Raw genomic sequence first — 17,519 nt, 5'->3', positions numbered from 1 at the left:
AGGCCCTGTCCAAGGTGCTGGAATTTCTAGGCCAGCACGGCCTTCTCTTAGGTTTGTGTCCAGCTGTGGGGTTGGATATCGTTCTTTTGCAAGGGTGTTAAAAACAGTTGAGCAAGTTAGGACTTGAGATTTATCTTCCTTTAAATGCAGGACAAATGTTTACAAATCAACCTCCTTGCTTCTAGGTCTCGAATACTAACATTGCAGGGCCTACAAAGGCAATGCCAGCATCCCCCTTGTCACACCTTTGTTCTTTGCAGGATGTAATCTCAGCCCTAAGGCTGGGTATTTCCCTTGGGATCACTGCATCCATTTCCTGTCTTGAATTTTTTAAACGCTCTTATTCTTGATAAATGGGACCTTCTTTTAAATGTGGGACTCTCGCGTAAATGGAAAGGTGGCATTTGAGAGCATGCAGCTAAGACTAGATGGCACGTTAATGATGATTAAGCTTTTGGGGGGATATTATAGTTACCTCAGTGGTGCCTGGCACTGTGGTAAGTGATTTGCATGAATGTAAGAGCTATGATGATGGTGATAGTGATGGTGGTGGTGGTGGTGGTAATGATGTTGATGATGGGATGGTGGTGATGATGGTGCTCATGATGATGGTGATGATGGTGATGATGGTGGTGATGATGGTGATGATGGTGATGATGGTGGTGATGGTGATGATGGTGGTGATGATGGTGATGATGATGGGATGGTGATGATGGTGGTGATGATGGTGATGATGATGGGATGGTGATGATGGTGGTGATGATGGTGATGATGATGGGATGGTGATGATGGTGATGATGGTGGTGATGGTGATGATGGTGGTGATGATGGTGATGATGATGGGATGGTGGTGATGGTGGTGATGGTGGTGATGGTGATGATGGTGATGATGGTGGTGATGGTGATGATGGTGGTGATGGTGATGATGATGATGGGATGGTGATGATGGTGGTGATGGTGATGATGATGATGGGATGGTGATGATGGTGACAGTGATGACGATGGTGATGATGATGCTCATGATGATGGTGACGATGATAGTGATGGTGATGATGGTGATGGTGATGATGATGGTAATGATGATGGTGATGATGATGGTGATGGTGATGATGATGATGATGGTGATGGTGACGATGGTGGTGACAGTGATGGCAATGGCGATGGTGGTGACAGTGATGGCGACAGCGATGGTGGTGATAATCATGGTGATGATCATGGTGATGATGGTGGTGATAATGTTGAAGAAAATGATGAATGAAAATGATGAAGATGAAATTGGTAAAGATGGTAGGAGGAGGATAAAAGTCTTGATAATGGTCAAGATCAAGAAGCCCACTTTACAGGGAAGTGAGTCGTGGAGATAGGGTAGGATTTTAATCTGACTCTCTTGCACACCACCCTGCATGGCTGTTTCCCACGTGTCTAAGTAAATTCCCATGCAGACTGAATTTGGGAAATGCACCTGTTAAGAATGCGAGAAAGTATACTGGGATCTGTGTGTCTGATGTATGGTCGAGCAAGGTCCTTTTAAGCATAAGCAAGTTAATACATAATAAAGGAAAGGATTGCTATATTTAACTACAAAAAAATATCTAAAATTCCCTGATGTCAGAAAAGATAGCAAACTAAAAAGACCAACAACAAACCAATTTAAAAACATGTGCAACTTATAGGTAAAATAAAAAAGAAAATCCTTGAGATATAGAAAGAGTTTGTACAGGGATATTCAGGCAAAGATAAATGCCAGAATAGGGAACTTGTCGTAAGAATTGATTGGCTCCGTTCACGACGCATTTGCTAGCATTGAACGTTATGATTTCTAAAAAATAAGAATAATGAATGTCTTTCGTAATATGATGAGTGAAAGAGGGTAACTCTTTTGAAAAGTTACCTATGCCACATTTTATTGATTCCTAGAAAGGTCAAACATTTTTCCTGTTTTATTAAACAAACAAAAATCTCTGTTGTCATTTATCAAGTGGGGTCAGCACGTTTTCGGAAGGCCCGTAGTCCGAGGGGGACATGACACAGAGCCGCGGCAGCCAAACCTTCCTCAGTTTGCTCTGCTAACCACTCCACTAAGTTCAGCTTTGCCACATGCAGCTTAAATATTCAGCTGTTGCTCCCGATTTCCAAGTCCCAAGGCATATGTGACACAATTTTTTTTTTTTTAAATATGTTTTTATTGGCTTGAGAGAGAGAGATAGAAACATCTATGAGAGAGAGTCATTGGCCGGCTGCCTCCTGCACGCCCCCAACTGGGGATTGAGCCTGAAGTCTGGGCATGTGCCCTGACCTGGAATCGAACCCTGACCTTCAGATTCATAGGTCAACGCTCAGCCGCTGAGCCGCGCCAGCCGGGCAGCACTGGGTTTTTAGGGCTTCACCTGCCTGTCTGAGTGCCTGGGGCTCTCGTCGGCCACCCTGTTGTGATGGCTGTGACCCCGGGGACGCAGGGACCACGGGCACTGGTGCGAAAGTGCCTTCCTCTGACTCTGGTTTTCCGCCAGACGCACGTGGGTCATTCCGCGGGACACGCACAAGGGCCCTGTTCTTCTGGGTGCATGTGTGTCATTGACTCAGGGAAACACTGGCATCCTCTGTGAGCCCGAGGACTAGCCGGGCTCATTCAGACTATTTGCAGGAGACGCGGCGCCCTCCCCGATTCTCGCTGATCCCAGAAGCTGGCTGAGCAGAGACGCGAGGGCCTCGCAGATGGTGGGAGCAGGTGCAAGCGCAGGCGGAGAAATCACACGTCACAGCTGTGAGGGGGCGGCGGCTCTAATGGGGAGAAATCACAACATTTTCACGGCGGCCGGGGGCCATGCAAACTAAGGACGGGTTTCCTGGAAACAGACGGGAGCGAACGGAGAGGGAGCCGTCCGCAGGACAGCGTGTTCATCTTACCCTTTTCCATTCTTCGGTGTGTTTTCTATTCCTCACGCGAGGGTATTTTTTCCGTTGCTTTTCAGAGCGTAGAAGGGGGAGGGAGAGAGAGAGAGAGAGAAACGCCGATGTGAGAGAGGCTCACGGATGGGCTGCCTCCCACAGGCACCCCGACCGGGACTGGGGATGGAGCCTGCAACCCAGGTACATGCCCTTGTCCGGAATCAAACCCAGGACCCTTCAGTCTGAGGGCCGACGGTCTAACCACCGAGTCCATGCACGGGGCCAGGCAGGGTCTGAGAGCCTGGGTTTCAGAATCAGACCTCCCTCTCACTTCCTGCCTTCCTCCCGGTGTGACCTTGAGAAGGTCACTTATCTTTTCAGAGCATGGCTGCTGTCCTCTGTCAAGGGCACGTCCCTGGGCTGCAGGCTCCATGCCCGGCCCCGGTTGGTGTGCGTGCAGGAGGCACCCCATCCAGGTGTCGCTCTCACGTCGATGTTTCTCTCTCTCTCCTGCCTTCCACTCTCTCTGAAAAGCAATGGAGAAAATGTCCTCAGTGAGGAATATCTATCATCTATCTATCTATCTATCTATCTATCTATCTATCTATCTATCTATCATCTATCTATCTATCTATCTATCTATCTATCTATCTATCTATCATCTATCACCTATCTATCATCTATCTATCTATCTATCTATCTATCTATCTATCTATCTATCTATCTATCATCTATCTATCTATCATCTTCTATCATCTATCTGTCTATCTGTCTATCTATCTCTCTATCTATCTATCATCTATCATCTATCTATCTATCTATCATCTATCTATCTATCTTCTATCATCTATCATCTATCTATCTATCTTCTATCATCTATCATCTATCTATCTACCTATCTACCTAACTATCTATCTATCTATCTATCTATCTATCTATCTATCTATCTATCTATCTATCATCTATCTTCTATCATCTATCTATCTATCTATCTATCTATCTATCTATCTATCTATCTATCTATCTATCATCTATCTATCTATCATCATCTATCATCTATCTACCTATCTATCATCTATCTGTCTATAATCTATCATCATCTATCATCTATCTATGTATCTATCATCATCTATCATCTGTCTATCTATATCATCTATCATCATCATCATCTATCTATATCTATGTATCATCTATCTATCTAAATAATATATAGCTATGTACATTAATAATATATATATTGTGACATCAAATAACAGATGAGCCGCCATAACAAACAACACCAACTCCCCCATCCCCACCCCCCTTACACCGCATAAGCCACCACATCATTTTTGTCTCTAGACCAACGCCTGCAAAGCAGATAAATAATCCACTCTTAGGACTTTTATTTCGGGCCATAAATTTTTCTTTTACGTAAGCGCTTTGGAACCTGACTCCCTACAATAGATAACTCGCAGGCGTCCAAGCGTCCCGCCGGTGGGATCCCTTGAGCTCCAGGCCGTGGAGGGGATCAGGATGGAGCCTGAGATAAGCTCGGCCGTTTATTTCGGGGAGACATGCGAGAGCGGGTGCGCCTGCATGGAATGGACCCCGCCTCCCGCTGGAGAGAATGAATCTGTCTGTGCACTGACAGGTGCCTTCTGATGTGGGGATGTTGGTTATGTTTCTCGCGCTCTGTAAGCCCACGGAGAGCGGCCGTGCTCGGGCGGGGACAGCAGGGCTTTCCTGGGCCGCCCAGCAGCGGACGCGGGCGAGCATCTGATCACAGGCTAAGAAGATTCGACTCTGGGTGGTGGGCCCCCATTGCCATGTACGGAAGTGATGTAGCACAGAACTGTGCACTTGACGCTTACATAATTTTATTAACCAGTGTCTCAGCGAGACGTTTCATTTTTAAAGAAGCCGGCTCCCTGGAGTAACGCCGAGCGTTCCTCCTGCCCGTGGAGAGCCCCAGCCACCGCCCGGTGCTCCCAGGAGATATTCCCCTTTCGCTTAACATTCCGGGCCCAGCGGGGAAAGCTCACTCCCACCCGTAACCTCGTGATCGGACAAAGGACGTGCTAACGCCGTTTAGGGGGACGTTTGAGTTTCCCGTGTTCCCTGGAATGACACGGAGTAGGCGGGAATTATTTCTTAATTGTTTCTGGTGGGTGGCGGAAGGAGATTTTTTTATTTTTTTATTTTTCTTTAATGAGCCGGTGCTTCCCAGAAGGTTGCTCTGATATTTTGTGTGCTCTGTGGAAGAAAAGAGGAAGCCAGATCAGGTGGAAATCACGAGGCGTCTTTGAGGCAAGATGAATTCTTTCCGTTTTAAAAAAAATGTTCAATTACAGTTGACACGCACGCAGTCCGGTCGTATATCAATTAGTTTCAGGTGTACAGCATAGTGATTAGACATGTATATAACTTACAAAATAATTACCCTGATTGGTCTAGAACCGACCTGACCGATGTTTAAACTCCGCTGCAGGAGCTCAGGGGCGTTGAGCATTCAGTGAGGGACCAGTCCTGGGTTCAGTGTTTTGGATGCAATACCCTTTATTTTTCCCAGCAAAGCTCTATTATAGGTTATTATTTCCAACTTTGACGGAAATATTCCCGGGGAGCAAGCCAGGGACCCAGGATTCAAACCCCCTTTGATTCTGTCGGGACCCAGAAGCCAGAAGTGGAGCCCTTAGTTTTTATGTGTCAGCGCCCCCTTCAGGCGGGGCCCGGTGCTTTGCGAACCCCTTTTGTTCGCCCCCCGGGGTAGCAGGTCATAGGGCTGACCCTCAATTGTGGCTAAACACGTGTCTGTGGGGTGACCACACCGGATGAAGGGATTCTGTAGAATTTAATGTGTGTCCCCCCCCCCCCCCCGCAGCTGGAAGACAAAGGAGCCAGATTTCCCCATTTCCACGGTTTCTTATTTGAGGCTTACGGAAGTGTGGTCAGGGAGTCCTCATTTTTTGATAAGCTCGCTCTTGTTGTCTGCGGTTAAATAACAAATTGCTCTCGAAATGGCTTATTTCCCGTAGTGTTTGTTTCATTCGGGGAACAAGATGAGAAAGCTTCAGAAATAAAACATTTCATTTAGAAGCCATCCTGCAGCCCACCATCGGTAATTCAAAGCTATCATCCGGTATAAATTGGCGGCATTATACCTGGAGAGCCTTCCTGAAAAGTAATATTTGCGGACCTCTGACTTGCGATGTGTTGCTCTGAATGAAACGGGGAGCTTTGTTTGCAGGGGAGAGTTCTGTTCAAAATTTTTAAGAGAGAAATATGTCAGATCTTCGTGCAGGGTGGGGGGAAGTCTGTTTACAGTTGTGCGTACGCAAAACACAGAGTTGATTCGTTTATTATTTTTTATTAATGATTGTATTATTTTTCATACGGACGGCTATCACCTTACTTTTGCTCCACCCGATCTGATCCATTTTAAGCAAAATTAAATGCGGAATGGGCTCTGGGGCTTTACAGGTGAGAGTCTAGCTTAAGACCTAAACAGAAGAGGATCCCAAGTGTGTGTTTCAAGGGGGGAGGGGGGGAAGACTGAAAGGAAACCAGAAATCTGACAATTTCTCCACCAGTTAAACCAAATAGTTTGCCATCTGTCAGCTAGATCCTCTCGTATAAATCTCAGCCCAGCCATAAGTGACGCTTTGGATGAAAATGTTAAAGTTAGCGCCCTGGGCAATGAATAAAGAACATTGACAGGCGCGAGGTAAATATCTCATTGAGGCCATTTGAAATATAGGGATTCGGAGGGACTGCTCAGGGAGGAGGTGTGACAGGGAGATGCAGCTGCTGCGAACAGAGGGGACTTGTCACCAGGAGGCTTGGGGACAAAAGGTGTCCCTAATGCTCTGTCCTACCTGAGCATTTACCCCTAGCTCACATTCTCTATGTGCTTCATCAACTCATGTTGAAACCGTGCATGAGGAAGACTTGAGTCAGCGCGGCACTTAAAGGCATTTTTAAAACAGCACTGCACTGTTTTTGGGGGGGGTGGGTTAAAACAGTTTTAAGGTAACAGGAAAATTGAGTAGAGAGAACAGAGAGCTTTCCTATACTCTTTCATTGGCACATAACTTCCCTTGTAGCATCTTGTATCAATGAGGTCCATTTGTTGCAGCAGATGAGCCAATATTGATACATTGTTTCATCAGCTAACATGCACAGTTTACAGGAAGGTTCGCTGTTTGAATTGTATGTTCTATGGGTTTGGACAAGTGCTATTTATCTGCCTATTTATTTCTCCCTCCAAACCCCTGGCAACCCCTGAAATTTTTACAGTCTCCACAGTTTTGCCTTTTCTAGGACGTCACAGAGTTGGAATCAGACAGTGGGGAGCCTTTTCAGTTTGGCTTCTTTTACTTAGTCATACGCATGTAAACGTCCTCCGTGTTTTTTCATGGTTTGATAGCTCATTTGTCTTTAGTAATCAATGCTATTCCATTGTCTCCATGCACCATTCTTTGTCTATCCACTCACCTACTGAGGGACGGCTTGGATGCTTCCAAGGTCTGGCATTTGAAAATAAACCCGCTGTAAATATTTGTGCGCAGGATTCTGTGTCCACAGACGTTGTCTTGGAAGTCACGTTTTGTAAGAAGGAATTTCTTCACAGGATTTTCTTCATGCTGAGATATTTGTACATACATGAAAGGTGCATTTCATTTGAAATGGAGGTGCCCGGTTGCATGCCCTTTTGCAAAATACTAATTACAACCCAAGGAAACAGACCCCTCAGTCTCCTGCTGCCTGTCTATATTATTTCACTTAGAAATTATATGAGCCAAAAGGGGCATTTTTTCCTTCAAAATGGAAGTGATCCTTCTTATTTCAACTCATTAAACTAATTACAATTTTCAAAGCGATGGGGCTTAAGTTCACATCAGAGCCAAATAACACCAAGCCCTAGCATACAGGTGGTTTGCTGACCTGTACCAACAACACCAGAATAAATGTCTGCCTGCTAAAGATTTATGTCGGGAGACGGGTCCCTCAAGCGTCCCACATGCATCTTATTTCTTGGTCCTGAGTGTGACATTTATGTATATGGCGAGCCTTCTACGGGTGTTTTTTATACGAGTTAAAGAACTGAGAAAGAATGGGACGTACTACAGCTGGTGGCATTTGCAACAAAATAGCCAAAATATATCTTGTAACAAGAGACTTGGTCTTGCATTTAATTGAGGAAGGTGGAAAGTGCTTCAGCTGGTGGCATTTGCAACAAAATAGCCAAAACGTATCTTGTAACAAACGACTTGGTCTTGCTTTTGCATCGGAAATTGGAAATCGTCTCTGCCTCCTCCATGGAGGGTTGACTCTGTGTTTCTTCTCTCTGGTTCTCGGCCAAGTGAGAGCCAGAGGGTGCCACCCTGGGGTGGGGGGATATCTCCCCTTGGGAGGACCTACCTGCTGCATAGGATGTAGTTGTATTCGGTTATTATGTCTGTGCAGAGGATGCCTGGTGTTTTTGTAGAACTCCAGGGGTTGGGGTTGTCCTACAGTGACGAGAAGAATGCCACCCAAAATTCGGTGCCCGTGTCCAGACTGATAATGCCACACCCCCACCAGGTGGATATGAGCAGGTTTGTTACACATGGAATGAGGCTTCTGGGAGAGCATGGTAGCTCCCCAGCGGGTAGGAGTCGGGGAGTGGAAAGGGCTCCTCCAGGTTCACAGACACAGCAGGAGGCAGCACCCAGGTTTTCTTAGTTTATTGAGCGCAAGTGGATAGGAGGAGGGGAGGCCTAAAGGCCCTTAGCAGTCACAGATCACGAAACCTGGAGTCAGCCGTGGCCGGCGGGGCTCAGTGGTTGGAGCATCAGCCCGAGCGCCAAAGGGTTGCTTGTCAAGGGCCCGTACCTGGGTTATAGGTTTAACGCCCAGCCCTGGACAGGGCATGTGCAGGAGGCAACCAATCGATGTCTCTCTCACATCAATGTTTCTCTCTCTCCCCTCCTCCTCCCTCCCTTCCATTATCTCTAAAAGCAATGTAAAAATCCTCGATGAAGATTAATAACAACAAAAATGGACTCAGATTATGCCAAAGTATACCTGCCTGCACTGACTGATTAAATTAAGCCAGCAGCCTATGAGTACATAGACCTCTGTGGAAATTAGAAATTGTATCCCTCTAGCTTGAGTATCATTTTCTTCTGACGTGAGAGCCGGCGATGGCTTCCTAATCAGAGAGTCCATGTTCAGCCCCTTCTTAAATCCTCAGCTGGCTTGTCTTTGCCCCATATGGAAAATTGGGGGCATACATGGGAGTCAACAGGAAAGTTCAAACACTCTCACGTGCCCGTGATCCACCCCTATTTAATCTGCAGCCCGTAGTCCCCCTCATCCTGCATTCATTGGAAGACCACAGGGGCCATCCTATCATTTTGTCCGTGGCTATCTTAGTGCGTATCTCTGATTTTTTTCCCCCTTAACGTCTTTTTGGCTTCTCAGTGATTCTCACTGAGTCCATGCACGGGGCCACGCAGGGTTTGATTTCAGAATCAGACCTCACTCTTACTTTCTGCCTTTCTGCCTTCCTCACTGTGTGACCTTGAGAAGGTCACCTATCTTTTCAGAGCATTGCTGCTGTCCTCTCTGTCAAAAAAAAAAAAAAAGTCTAATTACTCATCGGGTTCATTCAATGTGGTCTAAACAAGAGAACATTTAATAAGTCATTTGCATGTAGACAATATTCAAACAACGGTATCATTAATTTTTAATGCTGTTGCTATTGTTATTACTTTGAAGTGTTGTTATGTGGGGGTAGGAGACTATGTTACATTTGGGGAAAGGACCTGAAGATAAGAGAAAGGAAACTATGAGAAACAGTGATACGATGGAAGGTTTTGGACTTGGGTCTCTACCGTAGGTATTAAAATAGGCCGTTCATCATAAAATATCTGTAGACGGATTTGTTCCTACAAGAGAGACATGAAAGGGTTGCTTTTTTTTCCAGTCGATAAAGACAATTAATGACTAGGCTTCTTTATGACCTGAGGACCGTGGCCAGCTAGCTGGTGATTGCAAAAATCTGGGCTCCCTCTTCTGGCAACTTCCTCTAAGCAACCGATGACCTACGAGCCGCATTCTCATAGAATATTTCACCGGTTCTCTGTACGGAATCGCTCTATGATGCCGAGGGGTCCAGATGATAGGTGTCCCTTGATTCAACGACTGAATCTTCTTGTCGTCTCGGCCAGGGACCCTGCCACAGTTTGTGCTCTGGATTACAACCCGTCCTCTGTTGGGATCAGCCAGGGAGGGCTCCCGTGTATCACACCACCTCCTTCCCACCCCAGGGAACTGGCGGACAAGTCCACGAGCCAGATAACCTCCCTTTCTCTTGTAAAGATTGAACTGCCCAGCCAGTGTTGCTCAAGGGTTGAATCTCGACCTATGAACCAGGAGGTCAGGGTTCAATTCCCAATCAGGGCACAGGCCCGGGTTGGGGGCTCGATCCCCAGTCGGGGGCCTGCAGGAGGCAGCCGATCCATGACTCTCATCACTGATGATTCGATCTGTCTCTCCCTTCCTCTCTCTGAAATTAATAAAAACATATATATTTTTAAAAATTGGTTTTAAAAATATGCAGCTGTTTTAAACTTGCCTATTTCCCCCCCTTCAGGGCAAATCCTCGATGTCCTAGAGGAGTTAAGACTGGCTAACAACACCTTCGTCTACTTCACCTCGGACCAAGGGGCCCACGTGGAGGAAATTACCACCAAAGGAGAGCTCCACGGAGGAAGTAACGGGATTTACAAAGGTGAGGGTGCCGATGAGCTCTGGCCTCACAGCTCACCCATGGGCCACCTTTTCCGTGAGCTGATGCATCTGAGGATTTGCTGGGGTGGGGGGGGGTGTGCAGGTGACACTGACCGTTTGCTTTCACGGTTGACTTTTTGGATACGTGAGCGGTATGGGTCAGAAAGAGAGTGTCCAGGGTCCTGAATGATGTTTGGGAACTGGGGCTGTCCTGCAATCCTAGAAGCATACCACTAGCTACTCCAGTTTCTGTTTGTTTTTTAAGAAATCTATTGGATGTGTTGGAAATGTTTGGCTGTTTGGCTTGAGTGCTGGAAATGCCATCCACGTGTGACAGTGTGTAAAGTCTCAGCCTTGAACGCAGAGCGTTACCTCTGTGTTCAGTTCAGTGCAAGTCAAGTTCACAGCGAATGTTGCTACAATGTAACACTTTAAAGCAAATACGTAGCTTCCAGCCAACGACTTCTAAATGTCAATGTATCTCGTTTGCTAATGCCTCCAACTGAAATGCACTTTCCTGGTTCATGCAAACACAGAGGAATCGCACCATTTAAACTCCCCGATCCAAAGAACACTCTTTTCTGAACAATAATCGTTTCTACTCCATCAGAACCCCTCCCAGAGCTCTTTCCTGTTTGAACTGGGTGATTCCACGCTACTCCCCTGGCTAATCTGTTTCACTAATGAAATCTATGGGCTAATTTGATGGAATGGCCTCGATAAAACCATCCTTCCGCGGAATCCAACAGGCTATTCTCTCTCTCTTTTTTTTTAATCATAGGAACATTAGATCAGGACTGTAGTGTGCATCTAAAAAATAATAATTTTTAATATGTTTTTATTGATTTCAGGGAGAGGAAGAGAGAGGGAGAGAGAGAGATAGAAACATCGATGATGAGAGAGAGTCATTGATCGGCTGCCTCCTGCACCCCCACACTGCGGGTGGAGCCCTCAACCCAGGCATGTGCCTTGACCAGAAATCGAACTGGAGACCTCCTGGTTCCTAGGTTGACGCTCAACCACTTTTCACACCCACTGGCCAGGCTAATCCATAATTCCATTTAAGAATTAAAGAATCATTATCTCCATTAGAGTTTCTAGTTTATTTGACAGCATCTCCATTCTGAGTGGTTAGGAATTTCATCAGGGTGAGTAAATGAAAACAACAAAACAGCTCAGAGCCTGGCCGGTGTGGCTTAGTGGTTCAGCATCGTCCTATGATTCTGGAGATCATGGTTCGATTCCCGGTCAGGGCACATGCCCAGACTGCGGGCTCGATCCCCAGTCGGGGGCATGCAGGAGGCAGCTGATCAATGACTCTCTCATTGTAGATGTTTCTCTCTCTCCCCCTCTCCCTTCCTCTCTCTGAAATCAATAAAGATATATTAAAAAAAAAAAAAAAGCTCAGACCATTATTGGACTCTGTGACCACATTATCAGAGTCTGTGAGCACATGCTTTAAGACATAATTTGTAACTAAATACGTAAACGAAAACAATACTTGAGCTTGACGGATTGGGGTCTGGAAACTGCAAACCCATTGGTGTAGGCAGTTGATTGGATATTGGATGGATATGGTCAACCCATTGGTGTAGGCAGTTGATTGGATATTGGATGGATATGGTCAACCCATTGGTGTAGGCAGTTGATTGGTTATTGGATGGAAATGGCCAGCCCATTGGTGTAGGCAGTTGATTGGATATTGGATGGATAAGGTCAACCCATTGGTGTAGGCAGTTGATTGGATATTGGATGGATAAGGTCAACCCATTGGTGTAGGCTATTGATTGGATATTGGATGGATATGGTCAACCCATTGGTGTAGGCAGTTGATTGGATATTGGATGGATAAGGTCAACCCATTGGTGTAGGCTATTGATTGGATATTGGATGGATATGGTCAACCCATTGGTGTAGGCAGTTGATTGGATATTGGATGGAAATGGCCAGCCCATTGGTGTAGGCAGTTGATTGGATATTGGATGGATAAGGTCAACCCATTGGTGTAGGCAGTTGATTGGATATTGGATGGATAAGGTCAGCCCATTGGTGTAGGCTATTGATTGGATATTGGATGGATATGGTCAACCCATTGGTGTAGGCAGTTGATTGGATATTGGATGGATAAGGTCAACCCATTGGTGTAGGCTGTTGATTGGATATTGGATGGATATGGTCAACCCCTTGGTGTAGGCAGTTGATTGGATATTGGATGGATGTGGTCAACCCACTGGTGTAGGCTGTTGATTGGATATTGGATGGATATGGTAAACCCACTGGTATTGGCAGTTGACTGGATATTGGTTTCAGAGGAAGGGAGACGTCAAAGGTGCCTCTCATGTTCCTGGATTGTGCGATCAGGTAGGTGGAAGGTGATGACGGAACTCGGGAGGTGTGGGGAGAGTCACTGGGTAAACCGGAAGGAACTGAGGCGGCAGAGACGGGGAGGAGAGGCGGGTGAGGCGAAACCAAAGGTGCTAACCGGCAAGATGAGGCCTCCGAGGGTCCCTCTGTCCGCCGCACGTGTGATGCTCATGAGCACCTTTCGGTGGAGATGTAGGAGCAGAGGCCCTACGTCTCTTAATCCGCTTCAACTTTAACAGGGAGACCGGGGAGATGCAAAGATAATTGAGAAGGTGAAATTCCTGAGAGGGTTTGATTTAGAAGGAGCAGGTAGATGTATTTTTTGGTTTTTGTTTTTTGTTAATTCTCTTCGGAGGATATTTATTCCATTGAATTTTTTTAGGGAGGGAGGGAAGGAGGGAAAGAGAGAGAGAGACACATCCATTGGTCGCCTCCTGCGTGCACCCTGACCAGGGCCGGGGATGGACCCTGCAACCCAGGTAGGTGCTGTTGACTGGGAATCCGACCCGGGAGCCTTGGGGCTGCAGACCGACGCTCTCAGGACTGAGCCACACCCGCCAGGCCTCGCTCTTTATTCTCACCTTGACAATAGGTTGATAGAACTTGTATAATCTTGTCTCCTATCGGTAATTTGTCCAGTTTAGTCCCTGAAATCAATAAATCAAGAAAAATAAAATACGGCATCTTGGGTGAGAAAGCGTTTAGTGGAAACGATGCTTCTCCCTGGGGTCTTTGCAATTTGCAATAATCCAAGGGGGTCGATGTTACCTGGGCGGAAAGACGCCCAACAGCAGAAATAGGACAAGGAGGCTGTTTCCTAAACCTCGGTGCCCAGATGCGGCATAAGAATGGGGGCCAGTGTGGGCTCTTGCTGTTAAAAGGGATTTCACCTGCTGGGTGCCGGCATTGGAGGGCGCAGAGATAGAAGCCCGATTTGGAAACAGATGTTGCTAAATTCTCAGAGTAAATGGTAGAGGAGATTTCTGTGCCTGCGCCAGGGAGACGGAGGAGCTCGGCCATCATCTCTCTGACATCCCGTCACGGCAAACTGCCGTCAAGATGGGAAAAGTGAGACTCTGACGATTGCCGAGCCAAATTTTTAAATTTAGACGATGCTTTTCTTCTCCGCTCATACATTTTCAGGGGGAGGGAAACCAGCCAGATTCCTTAATGTGGTTTTTTGTGTGTCCTCCGAGGAACCCCACCTCCGTTCCCTAGTTAATTTCCCCTGAGCACCTGGTGCTCCGGGCAGGTGTTTGCAGGTAGCGGGCATCACCTGGGCTCTTGGCCGCCCCGCCCCCCCCATCAGCTACCTGTGGGTAGCCCTGAGCCTTGCCGTTTCTGCAGGGCGAGATCCTTGCTCATATGTCGTTCTGCGCCCCGAGGGGTTCGAGAGTCCGGAAAGTCCCGTGGTTAGGTGCCCAGATTCTGCATCTGTACCTGATCCTGTCCCGTTCTTGCTGTGTTCCTGCAAAAGCAGTTCTGCGCCTTGTTTCATGCGTTGCAATGAAAAAAAAAGGAGACGTCAGGGGGTCCCGTGAAATCCACGGGGGACAGATGAGGGAGGCGGGAGGAAGCCAAGCGGGGAAACCTCTGGGGTTGGGTAGAAAGTGAAATGATGGACACACGTCTTTTACTCAGGTGGCTGCAGATTCGTTAACAGTCAACAATTAACTCGATGACAGTGAGGGGACCTGTGGTCTCTGCAGAGCAGAGCCTGTGCCCTGAGGGGTCCGGAAAAAGGGAAATTACTCTGACATCCCAACAATACGTGATCGTAGATGTAAAAACACAATAGACAGGCTCAGTTCCGGTAAAGAAGGACCTTTGTCAGGGGAGATACCAGCCGAGGACCTGACGACCCTCCATAAACTGCTTTTTAGTTAAAAAGTTTTCCTTTCAGACCATCCCGGGGGGTTCCTTTAGGCCTCTGAGTTTGCAGGGCCCCCCGCAGGCCTCCCCCGGGCCCGTCGGGTGAGCGTGGGGCCCCTTTTGCGTCCACACTGTTGCTGTTCCTACAACATTTTCCACATTCTCACGAAGTTCTAGTTGCGTCCATGCCACGGCACCACCGGGGTCCCCCGGGTTGGCCGCCCCGCGTTGAACGTTGAGGAATCCGTCGAGGGGGAGCCCTCGGTGAGCGCTGCGAACACTCACGGCCCCCTGCTGACTCCCCCTTTTTCCGTTTCAGGGGGGAAAGGCAACAACTGGGAAGGAGGCATCCGGGTGCCGGGCCTCCTCCGGTGGCCGGGCGTGATACCGGCTGGGCTGGAGATCCACGAGCCGACCAGCAACATGGACATCTTCCCCACGGTGGCCCAGCTGGCCGGCTCCCCGCTGCCCGAGGACAGGTATGGTGACTGAGACACGCGGGGGGGGGGGGGCGTGTGGCTCAGAGCTCACGGCGGGGGGCGTCCGTGTCGCCTGCATGTCTGTCACCGTGGCTGGTGCGGCCCAGTGCTTAGAGCGTGGGCCTCGCAGCAAAGGGTCACGGGTTCGATTCCCGGTCAGGGGCAGGTACGTGGGTGGCAGGTCCGCTGGCTGCCTGTCTCCGACTGGGGGGTGTGCACAGGGTGTCTCTCACGTCGAGGCTTTCCCAGCACGACTCATCATCCGCCTCTAGTTACTGGCGGGCCCACCGGCATGAAAAGCCCTCCGTGGATCCCAGCGGGAAACCAGCTCCCCGGCGTGGAGCATGGTGTTTAACTGCCGTTCCGCTCCCCGCCTCCTGCGGCTCCTGGGTTTCCCGTCTGGGCCCCAAAGCGGGGCTGGGACAAGGCCCCAGAACCTCCCGCACCTCTGCGCGGGGCCCACTTGCGGGCAGGACGCAGAGGGAGGAGAGGGGCCCCCAGACGCTCGGACGGCCGCCCAGCCCCGCAGAGGTTTCCCCGCCGGCCGCGGCTGGCAAGCTCGGGCCGTTGTTTATATTTTTAGCTGTTGTTTGGAGATTTCTACCGGAGGGCGCACCTCCCTTCTAAACACACACACGTTGCCCGGCCGGCGTGGCTCAGCCATTGAGCATCAACGTAGGATCCAGGAGATCAGGGTTCGAGTCTCGGTCAGGGCCCAGGCCCGGGTTGCGGGCTCGATCCCCAGTCGGGGGCCTGCAGGAGGCAGCCGATCGATGACTCTCATCATGGATGTTTCTCTCTCTCTGTGTCCCCCTCTCTCTCTGAAATCAACAAAAAATATATTTAAAAAATTAAAAAAACACAAGAGCACCCAAGCACACGCTTTCCATTGGGTGCCAGAGTGATGACCTCAGCACGGGCCACGTAGCCGCTTGGAGTCCACCGCAGGCTCCAGAACGTCTCAGGCCCTTTTGCATTATTACTGAGAAAACAGTTTTGACCTTGTCGACCTCCTGCGAGGGTCCCGGGGCTCCCGGTGGGTCTCCGGGCCCCACGTGGGGAGCAGGCGGTGCTGTGGGTAAGAGCAGACACCCTGCCCGGCCGGGCGTGGCTCAGCGGTTGAGCGTCGACCTAGGATCCAGGCGATCGGGGTTCAGGGCGCACTCAATCAATGACTCTCTCATCATTGAAGTTTCTGTCTCTCTCTCTCCTTCTCCTTTCCTCTCTCTAAAATCAATAAAGATATATATATTTTTAAAAAAAAGAGCAGAGACCCTGCAGCCGCCTGCTTGGGTCCATATGGAGGCCTCCCTGCCGGGGAAGTGTTGGGCCGAGTGGGCCGGGCTGGGTCCCCCGTCAGGGAAAGGGCCTCGCGGGGTGGGTGGGAGGATCCCAGGCCTCAGAGCACGTGAAGCGCAGCAAGGACGCCTGCGTATTGGCCGTTTCTGCTCCGGCCCCGCGCTGAGAGCTGAGACGCCCACGTGCCGGATTCATCCGGGATCACGGCCTCGCAGAGACACGAGGGCCGAAGGGGACTCTTGAGATCCGCCACAGCCAGACTCCACTTTCTCTGCCCTAGTGACCGGCAGAAACCTTGGCCGCGGAAACTCGTACCTGTATTTCTCGGAAGCCAAAAGTCTCCCTCCCCATCTCGTCTTCCCGGGGGGGCCGTTGTTCTTACCCTTGGGGTCGATCTCCACACACTTTCTCGAATGACTCACCCAGGGCTCGGGTGATTCCATCAAGTGCACGTTTCTCCCCTGGCTCGTGATATGAAAAAAGATCACGACTCTTTTCTTTTAGAGGCGTTCTACATGCCCACGTTTAAAAAAATAAAATGTTTTTATTGATTTTTAGAGAGAGAGGAAGGGAGAGGGAGAGAGAGAGAAACATCGATGGGAGAGAGACACATCGATGGGTTGCCTCCCGCATGCACCCCAGGCCCCAAAACCTCGTCTTCGGTGCCCCGCCAAACCTTTCCCTTCTTCTGGGACCCCCCCAAATCGTTCTCAGGCTGGCCGGGCAAAGGCAGGTGGGATGGACATCCCAGGTGGACGGTTCACTGGCTGCGAGGGAGACGGTGCACTCATATCAGCCCCGCAACCTAAGGAGAGTCCCCAAAACGTATTCTTTGCAATTACACGAAGCTCCCCCCCA

The 17,519-nt window shown here is 48.9% G+C and overlaps 1 protein-coding gene across 1 annotated transcript in view; it reads left to right on the top strand.

Moving 5' to 3' along the window:
* The window catches only part of STS (steroid sulfatase), a 51,938-nt gene that overhangs the window by 22,879 nt on the left and 11,540 nt on the right, over window positions 1-17,519 (top strand). The window contains exons 7-8 of the mRNA XM_016207576.2: window positions 10,511-10,648; window positions 15,203-15,362. Coding sequence (XP_016063062.2) covers window positions 10,511-10,648; window positions 15,203-15,362 — 298 coding nt within the window. The remainder of the gene's footprint in view (window positions 1-10,510; window positions 10,649-15,202; window positions 15,363-17,519) is intronic.

Source organism: Miniopterus natalensis, chromosome X, assembly GCF_054644295.1.
Source record: "Miniopterus natalensis isolate mMinNat1 chromosome X, mMinNat1.hap1, whole genome shotgun sequence".
NCBI lineage: Eukaryota > Metazoa > Chordata > Mammalia > Chiroptera > Miniopteridae > Miniopterus > Miniopterus natalensis.
The sequence above is the reverse complement of the archived record's forward strand: the minus strand, read 5'-3'. Positions and strand labels throughout refer to the sequence as shown.